Below are 26,683 nucleotides of genomic sequence, written 5' to 3'. Positions count from 1 at the left end.
TGGTTGTGTTGTGGGCAGCTTACAAACGCACACAGTGTCACGGGCACGGTAACTACTTTTTGGCAATGTTCGGTTGTGAAGGTTGTTGCGCGAAGCGTTCTACTTTGGCAGCAGACGAATGTTTACGGAACGATCGATCGATCGCACGCACTGGCGTAATCGCAGACGGACGTGCTTAATTAATAGAGATCGATTGACGGGATCGCGGGCAGGAAAGCGGTATAGACGCGAGACGAAGAGCGGCGGCCAGAGAAAGAGAAATACCAGCGAACCGAGAGAAACCCAAACACACAACCAATTCCGATTACAATCCGAACGCAACTGACTTTTCGAACGCTGGCCGCGGCCACTCTACACACGCGCAGATGCAGTCCGGGTTGTGTGTGTGTGTGTGTGTGTGTGTGTATGAATGTGTGTTCCTTCACTGCTGCTTGCACACGATTCTTCGGGGTCCGGTTTTGGTTCGGTCCGTGTACGTCTCGCACACCCGTCCTGCTACCGTCATCCATGAAACGCTCGATGTACCGAGCCAAACTCTCACTCCACCTTCGCTCCCCCACCGCTACGCGATGGCTACCATTTCCGTGGAGAAGCGTCTCGATCCTTGGAGGTGGGTGGGTGTCTCAAGCGCGCGCTTCAGTTCCATTTTCGCTATGAATTAACCCCGTGACGACGACGAGTTGTGGGTATACGCGTTCCGTTTTGTTATGCTCCCTTGGAGGGGTAAGAGAAAGGACTGGGGAACTGGAGGAGGAGGCTGGTTCCAAAGATGCAAGTTGCAAAAACATAATAGCAACGCAACCGATAACCACTCTCATCACCCCCAGTGAAACAGCTGCTCGCGAGGAGAAATGCTCTCTCTCTCTCTCGATCAACGGTCGTCTAGGTGGAACAGGGTGACTCGTTACATGTGACACGTGACGGTACGTAAATGTGTATTTTTTCTTGCAATCGTACTACTTCATCACGTGCAGTATTTGCTGCTAGTACAGTAAGCAACAAGAATATATTTGTTCTATCTAAAACAATGTAGCAATATTACATAGATCTACTATACATGGATATTCAAGGGATTGAATAAGCTTTGATTGAAGTATAGATTTCCAATTTTTATGAAAAATTAGAAGTGGCATAAAGCGGAAAAGGAACGGCGACAAATTCACACGGTTATTCGATTTTTGACGACAGCCAGGGCGTGAGTGAGAATTACACACGTTTTTTGTTTGTAAAGTCTCACCACTTGGAGATCCTATATGCCAACATCCACTTCAATGTTGATTGAGTTTTAATTCCGGTAATGCATGATCAGCTTTTTAGGGAATTCTGTTTCGATACGGGTAATTTATGTTAAGCATGTGGGCGGCTCAAAAATTAATAGCATCCATAGGCGGATTTAGTTCTTCTGGGCCCTAAAAGTTGACCTAAGGTTAAAAAGTTGGGGAAGCGGGGAGAGGAGAGGGGAAGAATAAGCTAAGAAAGATAGCAAAGATAAGGAATTTTTAGATTTAAAAAAAGAGGAGAGAAGGGAGTTTCACAGGATGCTTCATTTCTTTCCCAAACTTACTAATTGTCTATACGGGGTGAAACCATGGGCGGGATCTGTTTATAGGGATCTGTAAATCTTGATTAGGGGTCCTAATGTCTTTGTCCTTAGGACTTTGCTACGAAACTCTTTGCTCAGTCCGCTTATAGGAAGATCAGACTCTGACGGAGTGAAATTCATATAAACATTAATTTATCTTTTAGTTTGTGTTCATAATTAAACCCCATCTTCCCAACTTAAAAGTAAGCTAAAGAAGCCTTTCCCGGCGATTTACATGAATCACAAAAATATGCTGCAAGATGCATATTTTTGCTTAGATCTGTACACTATGAAGTATATAACCTTAAGCGAATGCATTACATGTCACACATAGCGTAAGTGTTAGGTTAGGGCGCGTTCACTTTCTATCGGGTCGCGTTTGCTTTTTATCACCTATTCACGAATAGATGAAGACTTTGTTTTCTGTTGGTTAAGCATTTTGAGTATTTTTTTAGACTTCTTCAGATGATACGTACATCTGCTTCGATATGAGGCTCTTCAATAAAATATAAATTTATCAAAGCATCAAGCAAGTGGCATTAAAACCGAGTAGAATATTCAATAATGGATATTGAAGCAGAATATTATGATACTTCTAGGAGCTCAGCTAAAAAAAAACTAAGTTACAAAAAGGTGATCTTATCCTTAAAGGGATTCAAAACTTCGCCTATTTTAGTTTTAAAAAAACAACATCGACAAAACTATAGATCTTCAATCAAAACTCTTATTACAACGCATGAAGCTTGGAGTCCTAGTACATATTACAAGCTCCTGAGAGACATGGACTATGTTTAAAACTGCCATTGTTGTCAATAAAATTAGTAAAGGGTTTTCGGGGTGTCAAATGTAATGAAAAAGACACCGGACAACCTAGCCCTTAACGTCTGTTAAGGCCGCCTACAAGGACAGAGGAGGCTTAGTATGCTCAAATTGAGTTGAAGTGATGCAGTGGACGCTTTCATCGGAATATCCAAAGTACTGAATAGCGCGCGACACTTTGGCTCCATACGAGATACTTTTCGAATAGTTTGAGACTTGCCCCCCCATCTTGGTTTCCGTCTCTGCGACAAATGAAAACAACAAAATCCATACACGACGATTTTCCTACAGATCTTTTATTTTACATATACTTGTTTGTTTATGGTATGAAATGATTTTCCTCTGCTGGTTATTTTGTAACATTTTGCTAGGAAATGAGACGATAGCAAAACTGGTTTTTCATCATACTTGTGTATAAAAAATGTTCGCGTTAGAATAATATGCTTTTCCGACGATTCATCCCTACTTGCGGTTCGCACCGTTATGCTTTCTTCTCATACGCAAGCTAAACAACGGATAAAACAGTTCGAATGGGTCACAAATTTTGAGCACGCCCAGGACAACACTGGAGGGCACCAAACGCACAGGGGGTGGGCTTCGCTAAATGTGTAAACGTACTGCACAACTTAGGTACGTAGGTGAAGGAGGAATACATCAAAATATACGCATGCCCTCTAATTATAAGCGCTCGCCGTCAAATTGTACTGTTTCGATCGGATGGTGTAATTGTTTTGCTGCTGTTGTAAAGTGTTGCTTATCATTTGATTGCTGTTTTGCTACATTTCACCTGTTTCGTCTAATTGTAATTCGAGTAGCTAGTGTAGAAGTAGTAGTAGTAAAAGTGGTTTGGTCTGCCATCCGCTCGCGTGTTCCGCAGCGTTCTTCAAAACGTCGCGCATGGCTTAGGCATGGGAACGTAACGGTCAAACATAACGATGAAACAAATAACAAGATCTCGATGCACCTTGTAAAAATACAACAAATACCACCAACAGCTTCGCAGGTTGCTGAACTATTACGAAATGTACTTTTGAAGGGTTTCTTTTTCGTTTAAACTACATAAATACGATTTTAAAGTTTGGATTACATCGCTCACTAGCTGTATTTTGTCACTCTATATATATATTGTTTCCTCCTTGAAATGTAATGTAGCTACTTGGTTCGCTTCCCTAGCTAGCCGACGGTGTACTGCTCCCGTCCGTCCTAGCCCTGAGCGCACTATGTAACGAGTAGAGATGTTTCGCAAAAACTTGGTGGGTTTTTCTCTTTTTCCTTGCAACGTCTCCATCTCCGCTTTCCTGTTCGGCAAATGTTGGGCCCATTCTCTTGTACGCGTGGTTCCGAAACGATCGGTGATGGTTTTTTTTTTTTTGCCGCGAGCCATGTTTTACACTCCGTGTGGACACATCGTTACGTTGAACAATCGATTACATTACCGTTCCGTCCGTTTGTTTGTTTGTTTTGCTTTTGCTTTAAGTTAATACATTATTTTTGTTTGAACACACATTTGCTTTTAAATATATGCATATGATTTTTGTTTGTTTTTTTTTTTGTGGTTGGTTTTTACTTTACCAGCATGCAAACTCCCTGCACGCGCTCGAATGTAATGGATTTTATCGTGTTTACTTGAATGATTGCTCTAAAATCGATTTGTGGTTCTCTGTATACCAGCTCGTCCGTTCAGTTTAACTAGGAAAACGTATTGAATGGGGATTAAATTTACCTAAACTATGTTTTTTTTTTCGTTTCTCTTCTTTACTATTTGTTGAAATCCCGATGGTTCGTTTGATTGATTCGTTTGCGATAAATAGGTAAAGTTCAATTCCGTCCTCTTCCAAATGAGCAATTGTTCATATGCGGGGGGTGAGCAATAATGTGGTAATAAATTAACGCATAAACAGATCAATATTAAAAAAAAAAACCAGCAAGCGCTCGATACAATCGGCTCCGGATTGAGAGACCGTTATCCTGCGCCCGATCCTTACCATTGTTGGCACTAACATTTTGTTTTACGTGGGATTTTTGTGTATTTTTCGTTTAATTTAATTAGCTTACTTACTACGCCATTTCTTCTTCTTCTTCGTCTTCTTCTACCGCACGCCACACGTCTATCTTTGCTAGCGATCAATCGTCTACTGGTCAGAGAGTGGTTCACTACTTAGCTGACGAATATGGATTGTTGAAGAAATTGTATCATTATTAGTGGTTAAATGGTATAATTCGCTGCTGCTGATTCGGTCACGCCTGGCATTTTGGTTTGATTCGTACGCGTATCATCAAACGACGGTTTGTTTGATACATTTAGAGCTCGTCGATCATTTTGAGAGGGGGGAATTTTTGGATTTTACTTTTCAATCATCGCACACTTCTTGTTCGTGATTCCGGTTACTAGAAAAGGAGCTTCGATGTGATTAATGTAATGAGAAAAGTTTTAAAACGCTTTCCTTTTGAAGATAAATGTGCCGTTTTTGTTTAGTATTGCAATAAATAACATTAAAATCAACAATTTTCCATTGCTTGTCTCAGTTGCTTCGGTTTCCAAAACCAGCAAATAAACTATCAGACAGGAAGAAACACGTTAAAAACAAAACACTTTTCTTATGTTTGCACTTTACATACATATGGTGTTGTAGGAATGATTGTTAATTAAAAATCGTTGCACCAATTTGCACCGCACGATCAAGTAAACTAAATGTAAATACGTGTAAATGTAAATACGATCGAATTAACTATTCGATCCATAAATAGACGACATTTGCACCGATGTCGATTGCGCATTTTCTGTTGCAACCATTAATTTTGTTTCATAATCGAAAATTTTCCTTTTTTTTACGCTTTCGCTGATCGTCGATTGTGTTGGGGGGGGGGGGGGGGGGGAGTGTTTGTTTGTGTTTGTTTTATGGAGTGTATATTATTTTATCCGATCATTAGCACATGTATTTATGTTTAAAAAATTGCTTGCTTAGATACGTTCCGTGACGTAAACCTTGCAGTTGGCCGGAGAGTTGGAGCGACGCACTGCAAAGGGAATGATGATACCGAGACCGGTCAGGATGACGCCGATTGAGTTCATTATGATGCCCTCTTCAACGGTTTGTGAGTAATTTTCACTGAAAAAAAACATAGTGACCAAAAGTATGGATAAGTGTCTTGCTTAACGCGGGAGAAAGTCTGATGAAACACGCAACTTACCCAAGTTCAAAGTGAGCCTTCTGGGTCAAACCGGTTACAGCTGTAGCTATGGCGAGCATGAACGTGGCCACCCCGAAGCTGGCATGGATGGGAACCATTGTGGAACGGAACTTGTATGTTGCGTTCTCGCAGCACAGCAGAATGAGGAAGCTGGTTGAGGAAAGGACAACATCGGATGAGAACTATTCTTCAGCAGACGGGGAGAACCCATGGTGAAATGGTACTCACCTAAAGAATCCTAGCACAAACTGGAGTGCAAACAGTCCCATCGTGATCATGCCGAGCCAGGAGTGCAGTGAATAGAAGTTCGGAATCTGCTGCTGGTTGTGCGAGTCCCAAACAGCCATGAAGCCGATCACTATGCAGGGAATCGAGCAGGCATGGAAGAAGGTATGGCACAGCTTCACGATCAAATGCGAGCAGCATCGACAGATTCGGTAGAGCAGAATGGCTGTAAGGGAAGGAATCAATGGGACAGAGTTTATTGAAGTTGCTACATCCTTTACACCGCTCGGCAATGGGATTGTAAACGTACAGAATCCTGACAGTGTAATGTAGCCACCGATCATGAGCACGGGATGGAGGTTAAATTGTAGCTTCGGGTCGTCCATGTTGAAGCCCTTACGGTAGTAGATCGTCCAGAAGATGGTCAGCACCGAGGCCGCAATCAGCAGGATCGAGGAAACGACCACGACCAGTATGTACTCGAACCATGCGCCACAGTTCCAGACGCGATCATCATCGTCGTCATATCTCCTGCGGGAAATCGGTAGGGAAGAAAGTAAGGTTAGGATTGGTGTGGCCCTCGAGCGGTAACTAATTGAGTTACAGTTTGCTAGCGATTAGTGAAGGAGAACGACATTGTAATCTTCCCAGCAACCTTTGCCCTCCCTTCGAGATGGTCCTGCATATCGTCGCAATAGACGTCGCATTCGCTTCCTAGTGCGGGCACTCAGAGTTCTGGACGATCAAGGGGAAACTAACTGCTGGTAATAGCATGATGAGGGTCGGCTAGAATGGTGTGGACGGGGAGAGACATCCTGTTTGTTGTTGTTGGTCCGGTGAATCAACTTTGCCGGTCGTGGTAGTGTAGTGGCCCTCCGCCATTGTGTGCACGGCTTCGACGGAGTTGACGCGAAGAGGTCAATTTAGTTAATTGGCCTCAGACAAGGCGCACGAAAGAGACGCATCCACCGCTGCTCATTTAACGAGTTCCAATAGGAACAAGTGGGTGGATGCTGTCCGCACCAGACTCGGGCTTCATTTGGGATTCAGCGACACAAACCCAACAAATTTCAATTTCTCAACAGCAGCAGATCGCTGTTTGCGACCGCGTTTTCCCCTTTTCCCTTCTCCATACGGTCACTTCTAGTGTTACACATCAAAATGACACTGTTTAGGCCTCTTTTTGTTACTGTACGCTGGTCGGTAACATCAGTAAATAGGCAATGTAAACTTGATGCCCATCCATCTCGAATTGCCACCCGAGGAGCACAACAGCGAGGGACGGCTGGCGCGTGATAAAATGACACGATAATTAAAGCAACGAGCAATTATCAGCGGGTGCGAGGGTGTAGGATCACCCGGAGGTTTATCTGTATGACAGTAAAGGTCCATCTGTGGACCTGGAGGGGATTGCGCATTGCGCTGTGGTCTCTACACACTCATGGGCAGTGTCAGCCAGAGTGCGTGTAAGATTGCGCCGTTTTTATGACACTTTTTTTTTTTTGGAGCGATGTTTTGATGTAAGGCTTTATGTTTTGGCCAGTGCTTACCTAGCTAAAGGTACTGGTACTATTTTCATGCTGCTTTAATTTACGATCGTGCAAAGCGATCACACGGTGCTTGCCTCGGTGGCGGGCGAGAGCATTTTATTTGTCCGCAGTTGATAAATAGATGCGTGACAGAATCGTGGGCTTTTCGGGTAGAGTAGTGTGTTAGTAGTTTTTTTTTTGCAGTTGTATTTAGTATTCGCAATTGTACAGCTGGTTCGTGGTTGTGACAGATCTTACATGAATATGCAAGATGATCCAGATCAACAATAATTGCAAAACCATATCGCCTGCTTCCCATGGCAGGCGAGTCTTTCAGTAGAATTAACTGAAACGAAACAAGCCTGAAGCTTTAAAAAATGCTTTTAATGCTAATACTATTTAAAACAGTAATCATCAAGCGAAGAATAATGATGCTCCTGCCTCAAAGAACATAATTTTATGACATGCCCCATTCCTACTTTCGTATGATGACCATCCACCGGAAATCTTATGATTCGTTCATTAAATGCTGCGGTGCACCGGAGCTACATGAATATTAATTGCTTGATTTGAATTTTGAAACATGCAAGCATCGACCATCGAATGCCTGTTGCAGTAGTTGGTCCACCTGGCAGTTGGAGTTCCTTGCCCTTGCAGGCGCTCAGCAAACCACAGTGCCCTGCCAGAGGGCTCTCAATGCTGCTTCAAGTTTCAAGACCTCCAAGACCTGTTCGTGCGATGTATGAGAGTGAAAGTAATTCCTCCCCCCCTCCCTGGACGATCCGGGCCCTTTCTCTGCAACCCTTTCCGAGCCTTCTCCGGGCGTCTCTTAAGCGATCCGAGAGCGGGCAGCCTGCTTACACAGCGCCTCGAGTGCACAATCTAAGCCGTGTACGTCTCGCATCCCGACCGCTAGAGTTCGGTCGGTGGGTGGAAAAACAAACTTGTTTACACGAAGCTCTCTCTCTCTCTCTCTCTCTGCCCGTTTCCACCACGTGCTGCTCCCTAATGCTTTCTCTCCTTTCTTTGGAGGGCCATTCCGTTCCCACCTGCACAGGAGAGGCCTGCTATCATGATCTTCACTTGTGGTTGGACCCGACCCCCCGACCCTAAACTGCCGAGTGGGGAAAGGTGGTTTCGCGGTTGGCGTGTGTGGTAGCACAGGCACGGATTTGAATGTGTTTTCCTCGCGGCTTTCCCTCCGGCACTCGGGTATGATCGCGCGTATGGCAGGTTTATTTTCACTTTCTTTTTCCTATCAAAACCGCCCAGGTCAGCCGCCTTCGGCTGACGCGCTGGTGGATCGATTCGCGATCGCGCGCACAAACACACCTGGCACAGGAAAATTGCCCCTTGCCGCCCCACTCAATACGTCCGTCGAACCATCATTCAGGCCGGATGGATTGGTAGATGGATGGAAATGGTTTCGCCATTGGCAGACACACATACACACACACACACATATGATCATTTCGCGTTTTTTTTTTTTTGTAGGGAAAATACTTTGCCAAGCTAAAGCATTGGTCGTAGCGGACGTTCGAGTTGGTATTTTAATTTTCCGTTGCCTTCAATCACTGAGCCACACAATCACAACGTACACAAACAGATCAATAGACTCTCCCGTGCAGGGGCGAGCTACAAATCGATAGTTTGAAGCGCGCGATTCACTGCTGGGGTGTATCCAACGAATGGTATTGATTTAATTTTTCAAATATCTGCTGCATCATTTGCAACCACCAAGTGAGTCATTGGCGGGTCCCCCCGTTCAGCATCTAGCTATGGTCAGGGTCTGGGTACTGTTGCAGGTTCGATGTCACACACGTGACACGCGTGACGGGCAAATGAACACGACTCCCAAAGATAATAACCGTCTCTTACCCTGCGGTTGTGGTAGAATTTCTCGGCATATTGTGTGACGGCAAACGACAGCAGTGGCAAGCTCGAGAAGTCACGCAATCAGAACGGAATGAAACACAGATTCACACTAAACCACTGGCAAGCGGCAAGTTGCGTGCTAACGTTTTTACGGACACTATCACCCGGGGTTATACTGCTGTGCACAACTCGTCTACACGGCTGTACGGTTATTTTTGATCAGATCAATAAGACAAAAAGAAAACCCCCCTCAATTGAAGCAATTTCGATCAAAATGCACTTTGAACACACATTCAACGCTCTCGTACGTCAGGCACGTTTAGATCACAGTATTTTGATAAACAAAAGCGGAAGGACGGACAATTTGCCCGGCTGTGAGTGAAACCTCCAGCACGAATCTGGTGCGTGTGCGCGCGTGCAAAGACCTCGGCGTTGTGGTGCAGCGTCGTTGCAAATGTGATCAGCATCATCTCCAGCCTAACTGACTTCAATCTTTCCCTATAACGTTTTATCATCTCACACACCGCAAACCGCAAAACGTTTCGGTTTTCTCTAAATCTCTCACTCTCTAGCGTTGTCGCTCTCTCTCTCTCTCTCTCTCTTAAATTCAAACCCACACAACGATACACTTGCGGTGGTCCATGTGGTCGATCGTTGGAAACGCGCGCGCGCCCTGGGATCATCTCCCAGGCGAAGTTTTTCCAACCATCCGCCCCGTGATCGCGTCTTTTGCTCTCCGCGTTTTGGTGGTTGCGATCGAGCGAAAAAAAGAAGAGAGCGAGAGAGGAAAAACCAACACATTTGTTGCTCTCCAATTTTGAATTTCCCATTGTGAGGTTTGCTGTGTGGGAGCACTGTTGCACCGAACAGTAGCGCTATTGGAAGGCAGGCTTTGACGTGTTGACGGAAGCGTGCAAATGCAATTAGAGGTGACATAAACTGGAGCCGCAGTGAACTGTTTGGATCATGGAAGAGTGCCACGTGTTGTGGAGATATGCGCATGCTCTAGTAGTGTAGATCTTCCTTATCCACACTTTTACTATATTACAACGAACCTGTATAGACTATTGGATCTGCAGTTTTGATCGCTAAAGTGGACACAATTGTCTCTCAACCAAGCTAAAGAACATGGATTACGAATCGTAACGGCACAACAAGACACGGCCACAGGCACTTGTGATGGAGCGTACGATCATAATTGGGATGCTGCAATCGTTCTCCACGGCCCGTTTGTATGTAATCCCAATTTACCATTATTGAAAGAAGACCGTTGTCCACTTGTCCAAGAATGGGATCGTGCTGGTGGGTGTCTACAAGTACCTTAGCAGTTTATTCTTATCACCAACAGAGGAGAGGAGACAAATCTCGCTGCACATAACTAAGACGCAGATAGTCTAAGGGAAATAAATCTTGAGGTAATTGAGGAGGTCATACTCAGAACCAAAATTCACAATTGTTCTTAGTAGAGTAGTATTTTAGCTTGTACTTACTTTTCGTCCGGTGGCGGTGGCATATCGTGCTGGCTGGGACTTCTCGGTGGTGTCTTTTCGCTCTCCATCATCGCTAGCGGAGCCTCACAGGGAAGGGGGCTCACCGAGGATCCGTCCATTTTGAGCTTTATTTTGGCGGTTTAATAATTTAACACACGTCACAAATAAAAACGGTTCCTAATGAAGGACGGTTTTATGTATGAAGAAGTTCACTCGTCCGTTAGTCGCGCTGCACTGGTTGGGTAGAATTCGCCAAAGGCTCTTACACTTTACCGGGGGGGGGGGGGGAGGCAAAGCTAATGCTTAAGGAGCTGTTGACGACCTGGTGAGATAAAGCGTACCTGCAAGCAGAGAACAAGCTAAGATGTCGTAATCTGGAACACTAGTGAGATGTGAGATAGCAGTTTGGTGGACAAGTGTGTATGGAGCGCTTATCCTTTAGGCGAAAGATAAATTAAATTTAAATTTCTTCATCCACAAGCACTGAGCTCTAGATTTCATTGCTGCTTGTCAGCACGAGTGGCTCACTGAGGACGTTGACGAGCCCCAGAAGAACAAGAGAGAGAGGGAGAGAGATAAATGGACCATGAGAGCAGGAAGTATGCAAATGTGCATTTGCAACAAGAAGTTGAATCTTCCCGGGCATGGCTTGTGCAATGCAGCGGAAGAAGTAACGAGTGAGACGCCCTAAGAGGCTGCGGTATCCTTTCACCCTACATCATTGGCTATCTTTTCGCGGTCACTGTATTCACTCGATGCGATTTTTCAGGCCCCAGCGTCCTGGTGAATCGTATTGCGCGCCAATCGATACCCAACCCTGGCAAAACCCGCCCCAGGAGTGGCATCCGGAATAGTGGCTTCACTTCTTTGTTTATCTCACTCAAATCCTGGTAGCGTCGTCCTCACCGAACCCGTTTAGGAAACTTGTGTTATTGCGTTCAATTTGGAACGCACGCGGGAAAACTCGTCCGTACTCGACAAGGCAGCAGCTTCTAGCACACGAACAGCACCATCGGAGGACAGCAATTTGTTGATTTTAATTAATAAATCACGTAAAACAGTGGCACACTACCTGGGTTGGCCCGTGAGATCCTCAGTTCAGTTTTGACTTGCTACTCCCTTTGCTCTGAGGGCGGAAAAACTGCCAAAAAATGGTACGCGGACGATTAAAAAGAGAAAAGCAGCTTTTCGCACATGTGTGTGTATGCGAGCGGCGTGAGAGTAAATCTCTTCTTACGCACACGCACACACTATCAAATCGCTGCTCCAATTATTGATGCCGAAGAGAGGGATGAAAGAGCATTGCGTTGCATCGCTTGAAGGAGAAAAACCCTCGGCGAGAGTTTCGTGCACAAAAGCTCTCGTGGAAGCTGTGCATTCCTCCCCCCAAACTGAACGCGGATGCTGAGCCTGCTTTGGTTGGGTTTATTTACTTTTGCATTTAAATTATTCAAAAGCTGTTACTTCGAGTGTGTGTGAGCACAATTGTTCCTGGGCGGGAGTCTAAAACACGCTTGGCAAAGCCGTACCACCGACCGGGGAGATAGACACATGCGAACCACACGGAACTGCACTGGAAATGTGGTTCAATGTGAGTGTAGCCAGTCAGTTCCGTTCTGCTGACGGCACCTGAACACCGTTGGGATGTAGAATGTCGTTTTTCGGGTTTTTGTTTTTAACACATCGGCTACGGTTGGACCGCACATACGGCACCGTTCTTCTTTCAACACCTTCACGCCGTTGATAAGATCGTGCTCCGTTGGTAACGCTGCTGGTAAAAGCAACAACAGCACGAAATAACAACTTCAAATTCAATTATACTTGCCCCAAAAAAATAAAAATGCTCGTGGTAGTCAGCCCTTCTGAAACGTATCCACCACTCCATGCTGTTCGGGGATAATCTGGCCAGCAAAGGGAATATGACGGGAAATATTTCGACTCAATAATGCAAACGGTCTTCACTTCAGCTACTTCTGAGGAGGGTCCAAACGCTTAAATAATTAAAATACCTTCGCACGTTTTGCTTTCAAACCAGACCAGACCGAATAACTGCTGTTCGGACGTTGCGCCTCGAATGTGGTGTGAGCCTCTGATTTTGTCGCATCGGAAAATCGGAAAACTGCCGACGTTCTCGTGAGTTGGTGAGGACAGCTATGTTCCGATTGCGTTTCGTCGGGCAGTTTCAAATCAAATGAATCGGTCAAGAATTGTCATAAACAGGGGATGTTCGTTTAACGACCGAGAATGGACCGAGAGAAACTAGGATTTGCTGGTGAGGATTATTTGGTGTGCTGATCAAAACCTTCAGTTGGGGTAGCTTTACTCGAAGAAATCCTGCAATTCGTCCTGACGAGGAGAGACAACGTCACAACTCCCGGAACACCGAGAGATTATGATTGTTTACTACGGCTGTGTTAGTGTGCGAGAGTGTGCATGAGAACTTATTTTGGGGAGAGCGAGGATACGGTGTTAACGCCCTTTTTGTAGTATCCATGCGTAAAAGGATGGCGCTTGTTGTGGGGTTCGCTTCAACACGTGTTTGAACGACAGCAATGATACGATAGGTTCGGAAGTTAGGGCGGACGGTCACTTCCCGTTAACTTATTTTCGTTCTTTTATAAAGTCTTTAAGATTCAAAAAATGCATTCTTTAACGGTTTGTTGCCAGAGGATGGAAATTGTGGTTATAATGCTAGAAGGCGCCAAAAAATGACCGCCGCTCGATTGAGTTGTTGAATGTAATTACTTTATTCCTACCAATAGGAATACACGGATAAACAAAGTAGAGTACAATCTAATTATTTTTAGATACAACTTTTGCTTACTTTACTTTCCTCACCTTCCCCACCTTCTTCTTGAGCGCACCACCCTTTTGCACTCCACCTGTCTTCTTCATGCCTTTGTTTTTACTTTTACTTCCCAGCCCAGGACCAACCTTTTTCCCATTCTGTCCTTGAACCTGTTGTAGTTTCTTTTTCAAACGCAACGCTTCTTCAGCCTCTCGTACCTCCGTTTTGTTTACCAGCGCTGGCTGCTGCTTTTTGCCACCGCCGTTCATTGCAGGTTGCTGTTTCGAGTCCCCGCTCGCTTTCGGTTTCTCGCTTGTTGTTTCCGTTTGGGGTGGTTTACTTTTTTTAGTTCCCTTCTTAACGTTCGCTGGTTTCTGGAACACTTTCACGACATGATTCGTATCCTCGCGCTGTGCCTTCCGTTCCTCGATAATGTCCTTATAGTACCAGTCACGTTTATCAATCTTTTTCGGAAGTTTAATTTCATCTTCCTCCTGCTCCGCGACCGGCCCCTCATCTTCCAATGGTTCGTCAGCCACGCTTTTCGGTATGGCATCGGAGAATTTCTGCAGCTTTGCCACGAAGAATCCATCCAGATTGTGCGTGTGGGGATAGAATCGGCGGGTCAGCTTCATCATCGGATGGAACCGGTGTGCACCGTACCTCGTCATACCTTCGACACCGAAATCGAGTCCAGTCGGCACAAGGCGCACATTACGTCGTTTCAGCGCAAAATCGATAACCCATTCGTTTTCCTCCGGCAAGATGGAACAGGTCGAGTAAACCAAATAGCCACCGGTGGAAGAGCTGGCTGACAGACAATCGATGGCCGTGAGCAGCAGACGTCGCTGCAGGTTGTAGCAACGCTGTACATCGATTTCCGTTTTGGTCGCTTTCACGCTCGGATCCTTCGATATGACACCGGAACCGGTGCAGGGTGCATCGAGCAGCACGCGGTCGAAACCCTTCATGATGTCAGCGTACTTGATACCATCCACGCACGTGATGATCGCGTTCTGTATACCCAGCCGATGAAAGTTGCCCAAAACCGCACGCAAACGCTCCTTGTTCGCATCGTTCACGAAGAGTACGCCCGTGTTCTTCATCAAGGCAGCAATGTGGGAACTCTTCCCGCCGGGCGCAGCGCACATATCCAGTATGCGTTCGTTTTCCTCCGGAGCTAGCGCCATCACGGGAAGCATGCTCGAACCGCCCTGCAGCATATAGTGTCCGGCGAGATACTCTGGCGTGGCTCCCAACGGGACTTGTGACGAGTAGACGACTAAACCTTCCTTTGACCACTTTCCGATTGGATCAAGATTGATACCGCGATTGATCAGCGATTGAGCCAAATCACGACGGCGAGTCTTAAGGCTGTTCGTTCGAATTGTTATTGGGCGTTGCAGTTCCGACGCTTCGAGGAACTCAAGCAACTCGTTTGGTGAAAAGATGTCCATCAGCAAACCCATAAAATAGTCGTTGTACGAATAGTACAAGCACAGATCTTTACGCAAAAGATCCACGTACTCGCAGCGAGAACGTTCCGGATCGCGATTCGCCGAGAAATCCGACAGCACGCCAATCACATCCTTAATCCGAATGTTCACGTCCTGAAGGTTGGTCGTTTGGGCGATCTCTTCCTCGGTTGGAAATACGAATCGTTCGCGATTCACTGCAGCTTCCGCCATTTCCGCATCTGCTTCCTTTTGTTCCCGGGCCATCCGTTTCTTAAGCTTCTTGTTCGCCGCTTCAATAGGTAGCATATCATCATCTTCCTCATTTTCTTGCTCGTCCTCATCATCCTCGTCACTATCATCCTCATCATCATCGTCATCGTCGTCGTCATCGTCGTCATCCTCTTCTTCACCCAGTTCTTCATCATCATAATCGTCTTCTTCACCCTCAACGCTATCTGCATCCTCCTCATCCTCCTCCTCTTCCACATCACTGTCTACATCTTCCTCATCCGAATCACTCTCTTCTTCCGATTCCGCTTGTTGAAGAAACTTTTTCATCTGGCTTTTCTTGACCGGTGCTTTACCTTTCACTATCGGTGCAGTCTGTCGCTCGTCGTCGTCCATTTCATTGTCACTATCGAACAGGTTGCGTCCCTTTTCACTTCCGTTTTGATGTCCATTGGTCGCCACGGTCTGGGGTTTACTCTTCTGACCGAGCTGTTGATATTTCTGACGGCTTTTCTCTACGTTGAATATTTCGGCAGGATCAAACGTATTGTTGACGACAGCTTTCGTTGCTTTTTTAACTGTTTTCTTCTTCTTTTGCTCTTCTTTCAGTTTTTGTTTTGTAATCTCTCGCTTCTTGAGCCGTTGTTTTTGATGGCGAGAAAGCTTCTTGTTCGACTCTTCACCTAAAAATTGGCAAATATACGTTAGTTTTTCTTGTAACTTTGCTGTAGACAAACGACTGTGGTTCCGGACTTGCTAACGCACAACATCCCAGCCACTTGGTGGTACTCACTTTCATCCTTGCTGAACTCAAACACCGGTTCTGGTTGTTTACGAGCCTTTCGACCAGGCCCTTTTTTAGGTCGTTCGAGATTTACTTTGCGGCCCATCCTAAATAGTTATGAAAATCCTAAAATTCACAAGGCAAACACGGTAACTGGATGAACTAAATTAAAGGTACATTAAAAACGTGCACGTTGTTTGTTCAACACGAGGTTAGCGGCTATTTGACAATTCATTCAGCACAGTGGTACCGAATCATCGCATCATTCAAAATGTTCGGAAACATACAGTAGTTTCCCAATATACGCTATCGATCGGGACCGAGTGCTTATCGCGTACGAATATAGTGTGCATCGAATTGCTTAAGCAAACATATTAGTATTTGTGTGTTTCAAGTTATGGAACCCATGTTTGTGTATGCACGTACAAAATCGTTTTGTTTTGATTTCATGTTTCTTTCAATCTAATGTGATAATTAAAATATTTGGACCTTTTCTGACTAATATTAAATCCAAATTGTTAGGATCTTTCCAAGATCCTAGTCGTCCTTAGATCCAAGTCCTTATCGTATCCAACGGGGTTCAAATCCTTTCCGGATCGTTATCTCGTATGGAGAAAAGACTATCCAACTACGTGATATCGGCAAGTCTTGTAAACGACTAGATGCCCAGCGTGACCTAACAAGTCGTTAAAGCAAGAAAAGGCTTGGTCCCGATCGAGAGCGTATATCGGAAAATACCTGTACAAATTTTATTTTTCGCTGTTTAATGTTGTTCATGAGGAGGAGCATGGTAATTAAAATGATTTTTTTTAGTGCATTTAAACAATTTTACTTTGGGCAATTGGTTACGTGAAGTTAAAAAATGTATGTTTGAAATTATTTGTTTATTTTTTAACACTAGCTGTCAAACGTGTGAAACTGTCTTCAACAGCAATTGTCACTTTGCAGGGGGTAGGAATGCACCATATACAGCAATTTTATCACCGACTGTAATGTAAACAATAACGAAGACCACATTTGTTCGTAAGTTTTCACCAGTTTTGTCTGATTCCGAAACAAAATGCCTGTCCCTTGTCGTAGCGGTTGCGGGCGTAATGCGTTTATGCGCGTGAGTATCTGTTAAAACTGTGTAAAAGTGTTGTTTTATACGGAAAAGTTTGTCCACTTTGCAGCGACCAAAAACTGGAGATGTACTCTGCAAGGACTGCTTCTTTCTGGCATTCGAAACCGAAATACACAACACCATTCAACAGGAACAGTTATTCCGATCCGGGGAAAAGGTAGCGATTGCGGCCAGCGGTGGAAAAGACAGCACAGTCCTTGCGCATGTTATGAATGTATTGAACAAGCGGTACAATTACGGTCTCGATCTGGTGCTGCTTTCCATCGACGAAGGAATAACCGGGTACCGAGATGACAGTCTTAAAACGGTGGCACAAAACCGAGATGATTATGGAATGCAGCTGCGTGTGCTATCCTATCAAGAGCTGTATGGATGGACAATGGATCGTATAGTGGGAGAAATAGGCCGTAGTAACAATTGCACGTTTTGTGGTGTGTTCCGGCGCCAGGCACTAGACCGGGGAGCCCGTCTAATGGAGGTCGATTGTGTAGCCACGGGACACAATGCGGACGACATTGCGGAAACCGTCATAATGAACATACTGCGCGGAGACACAGCCCGGTTACGGCGATGTTGTGATATCAAAACGGGATCCAAAGAAGCCGACACGATCCCGCGTGTAAAACCGTTGAAGTACAGCTACGAGAAGGAGATTGTCATGTATGCACATTTCAAAAAGTTGGTATACTTTTCCACCGAGTGTGTATTTGCCCCGAACGCTTATCGGGGTCATGCTCGGGCATTTTTGAAAGATCTCGAAAAGGTACGACCGTCGGCGATCATGGACATAATTCACGCAGGTGAGCAGTTAAAGATCAAGGGCACGGTAAAGAAACCGGTACGCGGTGTTTGTGGTCGATGTGGATTCGTGTCGTCACAGCAACCGTGCAAAGCGTGCGTTTTACTCGAAGGTCTAAATCGTGGACTGCCTAAGCTGGGCATCGGAAAGAGGTCCAAAGGAGATCGAATGGTAGCGTTACAAGAGCAACAGTTACGCGAAAAAGCTCATCTGGCAAAGAACGACTTTTAATGTCGGAATTGTAATATACGCAACGGAAAAAGGTACGTAACGAATGTTTATTGGCTCACTTGTCTATAATTGAGAAAGCGAACCGTTTCCTAGTTCATCTTTTCGGATTGTTGTAAGGGACCGTCCAAAAATTTCGACACGCTGAAATTTGGAGTATTGTACATCCTTTCCCCTCTCGTAACGTTGGATGTGTCCCCCCCCCCCCCTTCCCCAAATATTACGTAACAGTAATTCCCTTCCAAAATTTCACTCAAAATAAAACTTATTGAGTCAAATGCTAAGTTTATTAAACTTTCTATTAAAAATATTACGAAAGGGGGTGGTCCTTTAGTGGAGGCGCTCATCGAACAAATTATCGATACACTTTACGCTAATAAATTAATAAATAAATTAATAATTCTTAAATTTTGACAAAAAAAATCAAATTCTAATCGAACAAAGAGATGTACAAAATGGTACACAAAACCATGAGAAATCAGCATAAAGGGTCCAAAGACAATCAAATGGATTATTTCGAAATAATATTAGTTGTTCTCATAAATGATCGTTCAGAATCGATAGTTCATAGTGAACAAAGCCGTGACGGATGAATTTATGTAATACTCTCAAAATAAAAAAAAGGCATTATCGTTGAAACTACGGTTACAAAAACTTTAAAAAGTTACATTACCTCGATCTATCGAATCGCTTCAGTAACTCAAGGAGTACATTGGAGAATTTCGCCCATCGAAAAACGATCGATGCACTGCATTGTAAATAAGATCACTATATTTGCTGAGAAACTTAGCTTAATAACCCCTAATAAGGGATTTTTCAATACAAATTTACCTTTTGGGCAGATTTTGTTAATGAGATAAAGTGGACTCCCTCTCTCTTCCCTTTGTGTAACAAATCGTAACGTTAGAGATAATCCCTTATTATCCCTCCCCCTTCAAGCGTTACGCAATTTATTGGCGGCCCCCAATGGAATTCTCTTTACATCTTATCATCATCGACTTACATTCAATGTAAAACAAAAAACCGTTTATTAAACTTTAATGAAGATATAAAAATCTCATGATGTGGGTATTGTGCTACAATAACGACAATAGTTTGTTCTACACTACTGGAAACTACACTTTTGACGATGAATGATCGGTCTGGCCGTTGGGAGTGGCTAAACTCATACAGTTTTGATATGGAGCGTGAAGGGATCGGCAATGATAGGATACTATCATTGCCGTGCAGGATCGGATTGGAACGGGGAAACGAGGATCCAAAGGACATTACTGCATTCACCAGAGACAGGAAGATAGACAGAGACAGAGAGAGAAAGAGAGAGATAGTGTCAGTTGGCAGGAAATGTTTGTGATTCGTTCTATCTCGTCGACGACTTGCACTCGTCCTGCCGTATAGCCTTTTCCATGGCACGCTGTACCTCGAGATCTAGTGCCCGCTCGCGATCACTTTCCGTTTCGCTAAACTCGGCCGCTGTCACGTAGGTCTTATTGTGGTATCTACAAACGAAGCCAAAAAGCGATTACTAGTAGTCTGGTGGCTGGCTGGGCCAGCAACTGTGTGTAGCCGTCGTTGGGTGGCAGTGTTCCAAATCCGGTTTATTTTTGTGGTTTTGTTTTGGATTTTGGTATGGCATATATATCTATGTAGGTGGTCAATTTTGAGTTCGGGAGACGTTACTGCAGTGTCGCTCGTGTATGGGTACAAGGAGTCGCGGCCGCACATAATGATGGCCGCAGCTTATGTGCGATCCGATGCAGTAGGGCTCCCTTTTTTTGGTTAGATTTTGGATCTGAGATTTAGGTACCTGAACTACCTGTGCGTACTTGAAGATGGTTGCATATCGAGGCAATGATTGTCCTTTGTCCTTAGCTGATGCCCAAAGTGGCCCTTCGCTGAAGCCTGTACGTGGCGGGGCGTATTGGCCCGATGATCTCTCACCGGTGACAGTTCCTTGATGGATTCTGTACTGGATTCGTGATGAAGTATGTCTGCAATAGAAGGCGCGAAAGGTTACTATCATTATAAAAAAACTTAAAGTACTGATTGATTACTTGAACAGGGCGTTTTCGATGGTATCCTAAAGGTGGGTGCGTTCGAGAATTCGTTGATGGGACTGCTGCTGTCCGACTCGGAGTAGTTGCTTGGGCCGAAATTACGCTGACCCATGCGCCGCAACGCGCCTTCGTCCCACTTGGAAGCGATTGATTTCGTCGAGCTTGGCATATTTATTGGGGTTTCATCTGTAAGACAAGTATAGTATATATGTGAGATAAATAATGAATGCTAGACTAAGTTGACAATTTTTACTTGGATTCGTAAGTTCAAGAAGCGTTCCACAAAAAAAAAAATCTCGGATGGTCGTACTACGAACACTTATCTATTAAAAAATGCTTTCAACTGTTCTAGCAACTTTAAAACGATCAGATCAGAGCAGCCAAAGAACAGACTTTTTTATTGCCTTTTTTATGATTCCGTTTTTAAGGACTTTGAAAATTGGGAACAGTTGGGATTTGATTTGAACAGTAAATTTGATAACCTAGACGCACAAATCTTCAAAATGTGAAGAATCTAAAGGAACAATTGATGCCATAGTTTCGATTTAGAAAAAAATAAACTTTACATTGGTTATTATTGTCTCTTGATACCAATTTGTAAAACTTTCCATGTCTTATTTTGTTTGTCAAATATGATGAAAACATCTTAAATCAACTCTTTTTAAAATCATATGAGCTAAAATTTAATTTTTAAGTCGAAAACATACTTAAAAGATTGATTATTGAGTTTTAATATTTAAATAAATTCTCACCCCCCCCCCCCTCTTTGAATATCGTTCTTTTCTAAAAATTAAAAAAAATGATATCGGTCCTTTTAAGGGAAAAAATACTTTGAAATGAAAAAAATAAATTGATCATAACATTTATTTCTGAAAACCACTTATATTTTGTATATCAGGTGGGTAGATAAATTGTAGTTCTGAGGCATATATTGCGGCATTAAAAATGAATAACAATTTTTGTCAATGTTAGCCAACCTTGAAAGCATACATGCATGAATTTGAAAAATATCTGTTGGTTAGATGATGAGTTATAATGTTTTGAGTGGAGCAACTTCTGATATAGTTCTAAGAATGGATAAAAATGGATTTGGTGCGCTGTTCCTTTATTGATTTTTGAAGGGTAAATACACTGTTCAAACAAACAAAAAATGGCTTGATATGTCTTACCCGAACTCAGCATTTCTTTTCTGACTTTAAAAGTGGCCGTGGTGGTCGCCCGAAAGACGATGTTTCGTCAGAAAATGTTGAACATTCCATAACATTGTTTTGGATAACCTTAAAACAACATTGATGAAGATAGCAGAAGCTCTGTCGATATCTAAGTACCTTTTATGTCATATGATTAACGCACATTTGGACATGCGAAAGCTTTGCGCAAAATGAGTGCCGCGTGTGCTCACAATCGATCAGAAACAACAGCGTGTGGTTTGAAGCTTTCAAACTACAACAAAGCCGATTTTTTGTGTCGATATGTGATAAACGATTTCCTATTCGCAGACCAGAAAAGAATTTTAGCTGGAAAGAATTTGAGTTCCAATGATGACCTATTTTGAGGCTAATCACAAACTATATTTTTAAAATGGCTCGAAATCGAAAATATAGCAGATTGTTCTCAGGCTTCGCTCTCGAAGGCTATGTAGTTGAGTAAACAAATTGAATTTGGTCAAAGGATCCTTTTATCGTGGTTAGAACTAAGACTAATCTACCCAGCTGTTATATTTGGGTATAGAATGCTGTCCAAAATATGGTAGCAAACCTTGGCTTGTACAAAAATAAATATTTACTTAGTTTCAGCTTTTCCTGTGTTTCAGTTTGGTCCTAAAATATATAACTTTACGACTATTGAGAGAAGGTTTGCATCTATTCTAAGGATAAAGCGCCTGGTATTTCAAACGAGCGCTATCAGCTGTTTATCTTTTACAGCACAAAATAAATAGAAACCCTAGAGTGGAAATTTTGGGCGCGAAGATGTGACACTGTTGCTTCATAATAGTAGTATCAAAGTCAACTTACCCGTATTGTAAAATTGTTGCTTGTGCCAGCTCGATTTTCCCTTGATATGTCCTGGCATGTGGCTGGTACTCTCCAGCAGTGGATAGGCAGTAGCATTTAAGTCACATTCGGGATGTCCGAACGTACGAAATTGCAAGGAATAGTCTATATTCGAGGGATTTAGACTTCTCGGCTCCTTGCACAACCGTCCCGTGCTTGCGTTGAACGTGGCATAAGGCGAAATTTCGTACATCTCCGCGTTCTCTTCCTTATTGATCACCTTAACCGGCGATGCACTGTACACCTGCTGGTTGCGAATATTTTCCGACTGCTCCTTCATGCTCAGATCGGCGGATAGCGTTTGCGTGCTGTACCGATCCGAATTGTTGGTGAAACACAGAATGCCACGATACTTTGCCCCAACGACGCTAAAACGATAAAGACGGGAGGGACGCTTTATACACGCTGCTATTGGATTGTCTACAACCGCTACTTACAGACTTAAAACTACCACAATGATGGTGATAATCATCACCGTTGACTGTAGCCATTGGAACTCTTCCTGTTGCAGCAGATCCGTGTCATTGTTCTCCTCCGGGATCGCCTTATACTCTGGCGGGGGAATCTTTTCACCCAACTGTGTCAGTGTGGCAAAGTTGTATTGAGCCATCGTTTTGCCCGCATCATTGTTGGAGGTAATTTTCAGCTCGTACCATGTGGCGGGCACAAAATCGCAGAATGAGATACTTCCATTGGTATGCTGATCGCTACCGGAAAGATCCGATGACACTATCGTCCAGAATGGGGTGTGCAAACGGCGATATTCGATGGAAAAGTGCGATATGGGACAGCCTCCGTTCAGCCAGGAAGTAAGAAATAGATTCAAGCAGCTCGAGTTGGTATTGAACAGCTCCCGCTCTTCCGGTATATGTGGAGCTTCATGAGTAAAGAAAAAGAAAGGAAAGGATGGTAGGGTTATTTACAAAGTGTTTATTGTTGCTGGTTAGCATCAGGATAAAACACAAACAACACCACACATGGTACTTTTAGAAACACATAATCTATCAGAAATTCCCTTAGACCAAGAGTTGGCAATGGTTGAAGGACTAAACAATAACCTTGAAATTAAAGCCTAGTAAGCAACGTTAAGCATCAAAAGAACATCCAATAAAATCAATTTAAATGTAATAACGTACAAATCCTAAATTTATTGGCTGAAAAAGACCGTTTTCAAAAAATACAGCTGGGGAACGGTCCGGTGTAAAATTTAATTTGGAACGTTTTCGGACAAGTAAGGCTGTCTGTCGAACTACGAGTAGAGCAAAATCGTCCACAAAATCGATTGATTTCACATGTACAGGATTTACTTTATGGAGTGTAAGTGAGCTCATACTGTCCCTAAGAAGCTATTGACACAAGCCTTCGGTCCACAACTTTGATAATGTTAGTATCAAATAAAAAGAAAGATGCACAGTTCTCTGTATTCTGCGAAAATTAAGTTGTCTGAGGGTTCGTTAATTGATTAGTTTTATTTTTCAATTAACGACCATGAGCTATCAAACTTTTAAACCTTTACTTAATATGCTTGATCTTGCGATACTTGTGTTTTGTGTTGTAATAAAACCAAAATTAGACAATATTTAGAATTTAAAAAAAAACAAAACTTCTCAAAAAGTCATTTTTGATAAGGACACATTGTATTCCTTATATTGATTGAAGAACATTCGAAGACTGTTCTCAACTCAGCGAATTTATCGTATTTATCGAAATTATCGAAACATAATAGAATAAACGTATGCACTTAAGGACAAATAATATTTAAGGATATGTTTATGGTCCATTCAAAATTGTTACAAGTGTCTAGAACAAAGAAGTAGCATGGTACACAAGGAGGAGTCTGATACGAAAAATTAAGGATTGAATTTGGAAATTTGCGGTAAATTTTGAAGGCCTCTTTATTCATTAGAAGCCGCACATGACTGACAGAGTCTGTCTTCTCTTCAAGCTGGTGCTAGAGCGCCCCATACGATACTTGGAAATGGATAATCCGGGACAATATTTCAATCCAGATACTCATATAAGTTGATGACATAGACATAACACTTGGTTCGAGGTTTTTCTATGTAGCAGAAGCTTACAAAAGATTTCAGCAACTGCGACCTAACCTCGCGTTGTAGTTTATGGATTCGAAACCCAAAATGATGCTGATACAGTGGCCTTATTAACAAACACTGATTTACGCATGTTGTACGGATTCATGTACAACTACACCTATCATGGGTCAAAGATCTGGAGATGTTGAATTACGCAAAGAAGCTTCACCGCTCAAAACACCGACAGTAAGTCGACACATACACCTTTGAGACATTAGCTCTGTGCGAGATTAACGATTATGTTTTTGATTTAAAGAACGATGCTTAGAAAGAATTTTGGTTCCTTCACGCAAAAGATTACAATTATGGAGCCGCTCACAATGACAAGCTCTATGAGTTGTACTATGATCGCAACATAGTGCAGCAAATTCGTTATTGGCGTTCATGTATCAGCTAGCAAGGTCAAACTATTGCAAAAGCATACGACGGCGCTACAAAGTGAAGAGTATCGCAACCACGCGAAACGGTTGTAGGGTCTCATCGTTAAATAAGAAGGGGTTAGACTAAGATGACTTGATGGTGTGAATGTGTCCATCTTAAGGAATAGCCAACATTTCAGATCGATGGTTAGAAATTTGAAGAACATTTCAGTTTTTACAAGGCATTGAAGGTAATCAAGCTTTAAATTATGGTATTGCATGCCAATATTTGCTATATTGAAAGAGAATCTTTTTTTTTCTTGGCTTAACGACCTCATAGTTCATACCGGCCATCGAGAATGGCTTCCTATGTTTACTATTACCCCGTAGTCGGATAGTCACTCTCAACTAGGAAAGAACGGGCTGGATGTGATTTGAACTCTGGATATTTTGTCTCCCAACTCTGAACTTCCAACTGATTTAAAGTGTAGTGTCGTAAGTATAGGTAGTATGTAAGCGTATAGTGTAAGCGTTAGATGTAAGTACATGTACGTATTAGTAACAATGAGAATAAATCGAACAGTCGTAAAACAGCACTTGAGTGAGCAACATCCAACTCCATAACAGTTGGCGACGAGGATGAAGCAAACGTAATAGTCAAATTATTAGTCATGTCGTTAATTGGTGAAATCGAACCATTTGTCATGGGTGAAAGCATCAAGGAGTACTTGAAAAGAATGAGTATTTTTTCCAAGTGAACAATGTCGAACCATCGAAGAAAACAATAATGTTTTTAACTTTGGGTGGAGCGTCGTTGTACAGCCTCATATCAAAGCTGGTGTTACCTGAAAATCCAAAGACGGTAAACTACGAGAAGCTGTGCGTTAAGCTACAAGACCAGTTAGAACAGAAAGTCAACGTAGTGGTGGAACGTTTCAACTTCAGAAACTGTCTACAAACGGATCAGTCGGTGGTGGAGTACATAGAAGAACTAAAAAAGGGCTCGCACAATCGTGTAAGTTCACGTGTTGTTTAGCGGAAAGCTGGCGAGATCAACTAGTAGCTTGATGTTCTAAACGAAGGATTGAGAAAACGTCTTCTACGCGAATCGGAATTAACATTAGTAAGTTCAGAAAATATAGCCAGAACGTGGGCAGCTGCTGATGAACAAAATGAAACATTTGCATCGAAAGAGAAACGGAGGGAAATGGAGGCGATTAAGGGTGCGCCAAAACGAAGCGTCGGTCAGAAAGTGCACTACCACTACCGTGGAAGCACTACACCTTTACATCAACAGAGCAGAGCGCATAAGCAGGAGATCAAGTATTACAGATGTGGAAGATCGCATAATCCACAGACATGTCCTGCGCGTATGTGGCAGTGTTTCAACTGTAAGAAATATGAGCATGTGTCGTCGTGTTGCCGAAGTACGAATGTGCAGAGTTTGAGGTCGGAACAAAAGGATGTGTTACTAACACGCATATCCGAAGATAGAGCGATTAGTGGTCCAGAAGTGTGCGTATTGAAAATCAATGGTATAGACATTGCGTTTGAGATAGACTGCGGTGCGTGTAATACAGTCATACCGTAGAATGTGTACCGGAAAGATTAGCAGTTTATTACTGCATCAGGTCAAAGTTTAACATCGTTAGAAAAAATACGTGTAAATGTAAGCACAAAAAGTAAAACGGTCAGTTTAGAAAATATGTTAACTCGATAACATAAAGAAATAATAACATCCATATAATAATCTTCTTTCTTCCTTGGTTCTACACAACTTTGGAAGGTCTTGGGCGTGGGTCCTGCCGTGTAAAGATTGAGGCCGCTACCCCTAGGAACTGATCGCTAGAATTCTCAGCTTGTAGCTTATTATTTTCCTAATTTTAACTGGGTGTAAATAGGGACTAAAAGGTATTCTAACATTAAGAAAACAAAAACAGTTCCTAAAACAGTTTAGCGCTGCTTTCAAATATGTACTAAAAAAAACAAAAAAGGCGATAA

General features: G+C 43.1%; 4 protein-coding genes across 6 annotated transcripts in view; 1 reads left to right on the top strand and 3 right to left on the bottom strand.

Annotated features, from left to right (window-relative positions):
- Nucleotides 1-5,359: 5,359 nt before the first annotated feature.
- Nucleotides 5,360-10,878, bottom strand: LOC126562749 (plasma membrane ascorbate-dependent reductase CYBRD1). Of its 2 annotated transcripts, none has more exons than XM_050219326.1 (5): nt 10,713-10,878; nt 6,129-6,349; nt 5,822-6,044; nt 5,594-5,743; nt 5,360-5,511 (listed from the first exon to the last, which is right to left on the bottom strand). In XM_050219326.1, exons 1-5 carry the CDS (start codon nt 10,829-10,831, stop codon nt 5,364-5,366), a joined length of 861 nt encoding a protein of 286 aa, XP_050075283.1. In that variant the 5' UTR covers nt 10,832-10,878; the 3' UTR covers nt 5,360-5,363. The 2 variants fall into 2 exon arrangements, with proteins under 2 accessions (XP_050075283.1, XP_050075284.1); XM_050219327.1 differs by lacking the exon at nt 10,713-10,878 and adding an exon at nt 9,226-9,255.
- A 2,654-nt stretch (nt 10,879-13,532) lies between these two features.
- On the bottom strand, nt 13,533-16,209 carry LOC126561661 (uncharacterized). Its single transcript, XM_050217948.1, has 2 exons — nt 15,965-16,209; nt 13,533-15,851 (listed from the first exon to the last, which is right to left on the bottom strand). The coding sequence occupies exons 1-2, from the start codon at nt 16,073-16,075 to the stop codon at nt 13,533-13,535; spliced, it is 2,430 nt and encodes an 809-aa protein (XP_050073905.1). The 5' UTR covers nt 16,076-16,209.
- Nucleotides 16,210-17,022: 813 nt separating this feature from the next.
- On the top strand, nt 17,023-18,122 carry LOC126562550 (cytoplasmic tRNA 2-thiolation protein 1). The gene is made up of 2 exons (XM_050219095.1): nt 17,023-17,077; nt 17,142-18,122. The coding sequence occupies exons 1-2, from the start codon at nt 17,030-17,032 to the stop codon at nt 18,120-18,122; spliced, it is 1,029 nt and encodes a 342-aa protein (XP_050075052.1). The 5' UTR covers nt 17,023-17,029.
- Nucleotides 18,123-19,451: 1,329 nt separating this feature from the next.
- LOC126561294 (cell adhesion molecule Dscam2) overlaps nt 19,452-26,683 on the bottom strand; it is a 28,459-nt gene continuing 21,227 nt past the window's right edge. For both annotated transcript variants that reach the window (XM_050217334.1, XM_050217336.1), the window contains exons 20-24: nt 22,668-23,106; nt 22,192-22,598; nt 20,174-20,362; nt 19,936-20,110; nt 19,452-19,618 (exon numbers count right to left, since the gene is read on the bottom strand). In XM_050217334.1, the coding sequence (XP_050073291.1) occupies nt 19,480-19,618; nt 19,936-20,110; nt 20,174-20,362; nt 22,192-22,598; nt 22,668-23,106 (1,349 nt within the window). In that variant the 3' untranslated portion in view covers nt 19,452-19,479. The remainder of the gene's footprint in view (nt 19,619-19,935; nt 20,111-20,173; nt 20,363-22,191; nt 22,599-22,667; nt 23,107-26,683) is intronic.

This window comes from Anopheles maculipalpis, chromosome 3RL (assembly GCF_943734695.1).
Source record: "Anopheles maculipalpis chromosome 3RL, idAnoMacuDA_375_x, whole genome shotgun sequence".
Lineage (NCBI taxonomy): Eukaryota > Metazoa > Arthropoda > Insecta > Diptera > Culicidae > Anopheles > Anopheles maculipalpis.
This window is presented reverse-complemented; position numbering and strand designations above follow the sequence as displayed.

Bases quoted from the DNA above. Each gene is read 5' to 3' on its own strand.
- LOC126562749 (XM_050219326.1), bottom strand. From the start codon at position 10,831: ATGGACGGATCCTCGGTGAGCCCCCTTCCCTGTGAGGCTCCGCTAGCG. The intron at 6,045-6,128 runs GTACGTTTACAA...CTTCCCTTACAG, and splicing joins CATTACACTGTCAGGATTCT to CCATTCTGCTCTACCGAATC. The intron at 5,512-5,593 runs GTAAGTTGCGTG...GTTTTTTTTCAG, and splicing joins AAGGCTCACTTTGAACTTGG to TGAAAATTACTCACAAACCG.
- LOC126561661 (XM_050217948.1), bottom strand. From the start codon at position 16,075: ATGGGCCGCAAAGTAAATCTCGAACGACCTAAAAAAGGGCCTGGTCGA. The intron at 15,852-15,964 runs GTGGCTGGGATG...GAGTCGAACAAG, and splicing joins ATGAAAGTGAGTACCACCAA to AAGCTTTCTCGCCATCAAAA.
- LOC126562550 (XM_050219095.1), top strand. From the start codon at position 17,030: ATGCCTGTCCCTTGTCGTAGCGGTTGCGGGCGTAATGCGTTTATGCGC. The intron at 17,078-17,141 runs GTGAGTATCTGT...TCCACTTTGCAG, and splicing joins GGCGTAATGCGTTTATGCGC to CGACCAAAAACTGGAGATGT.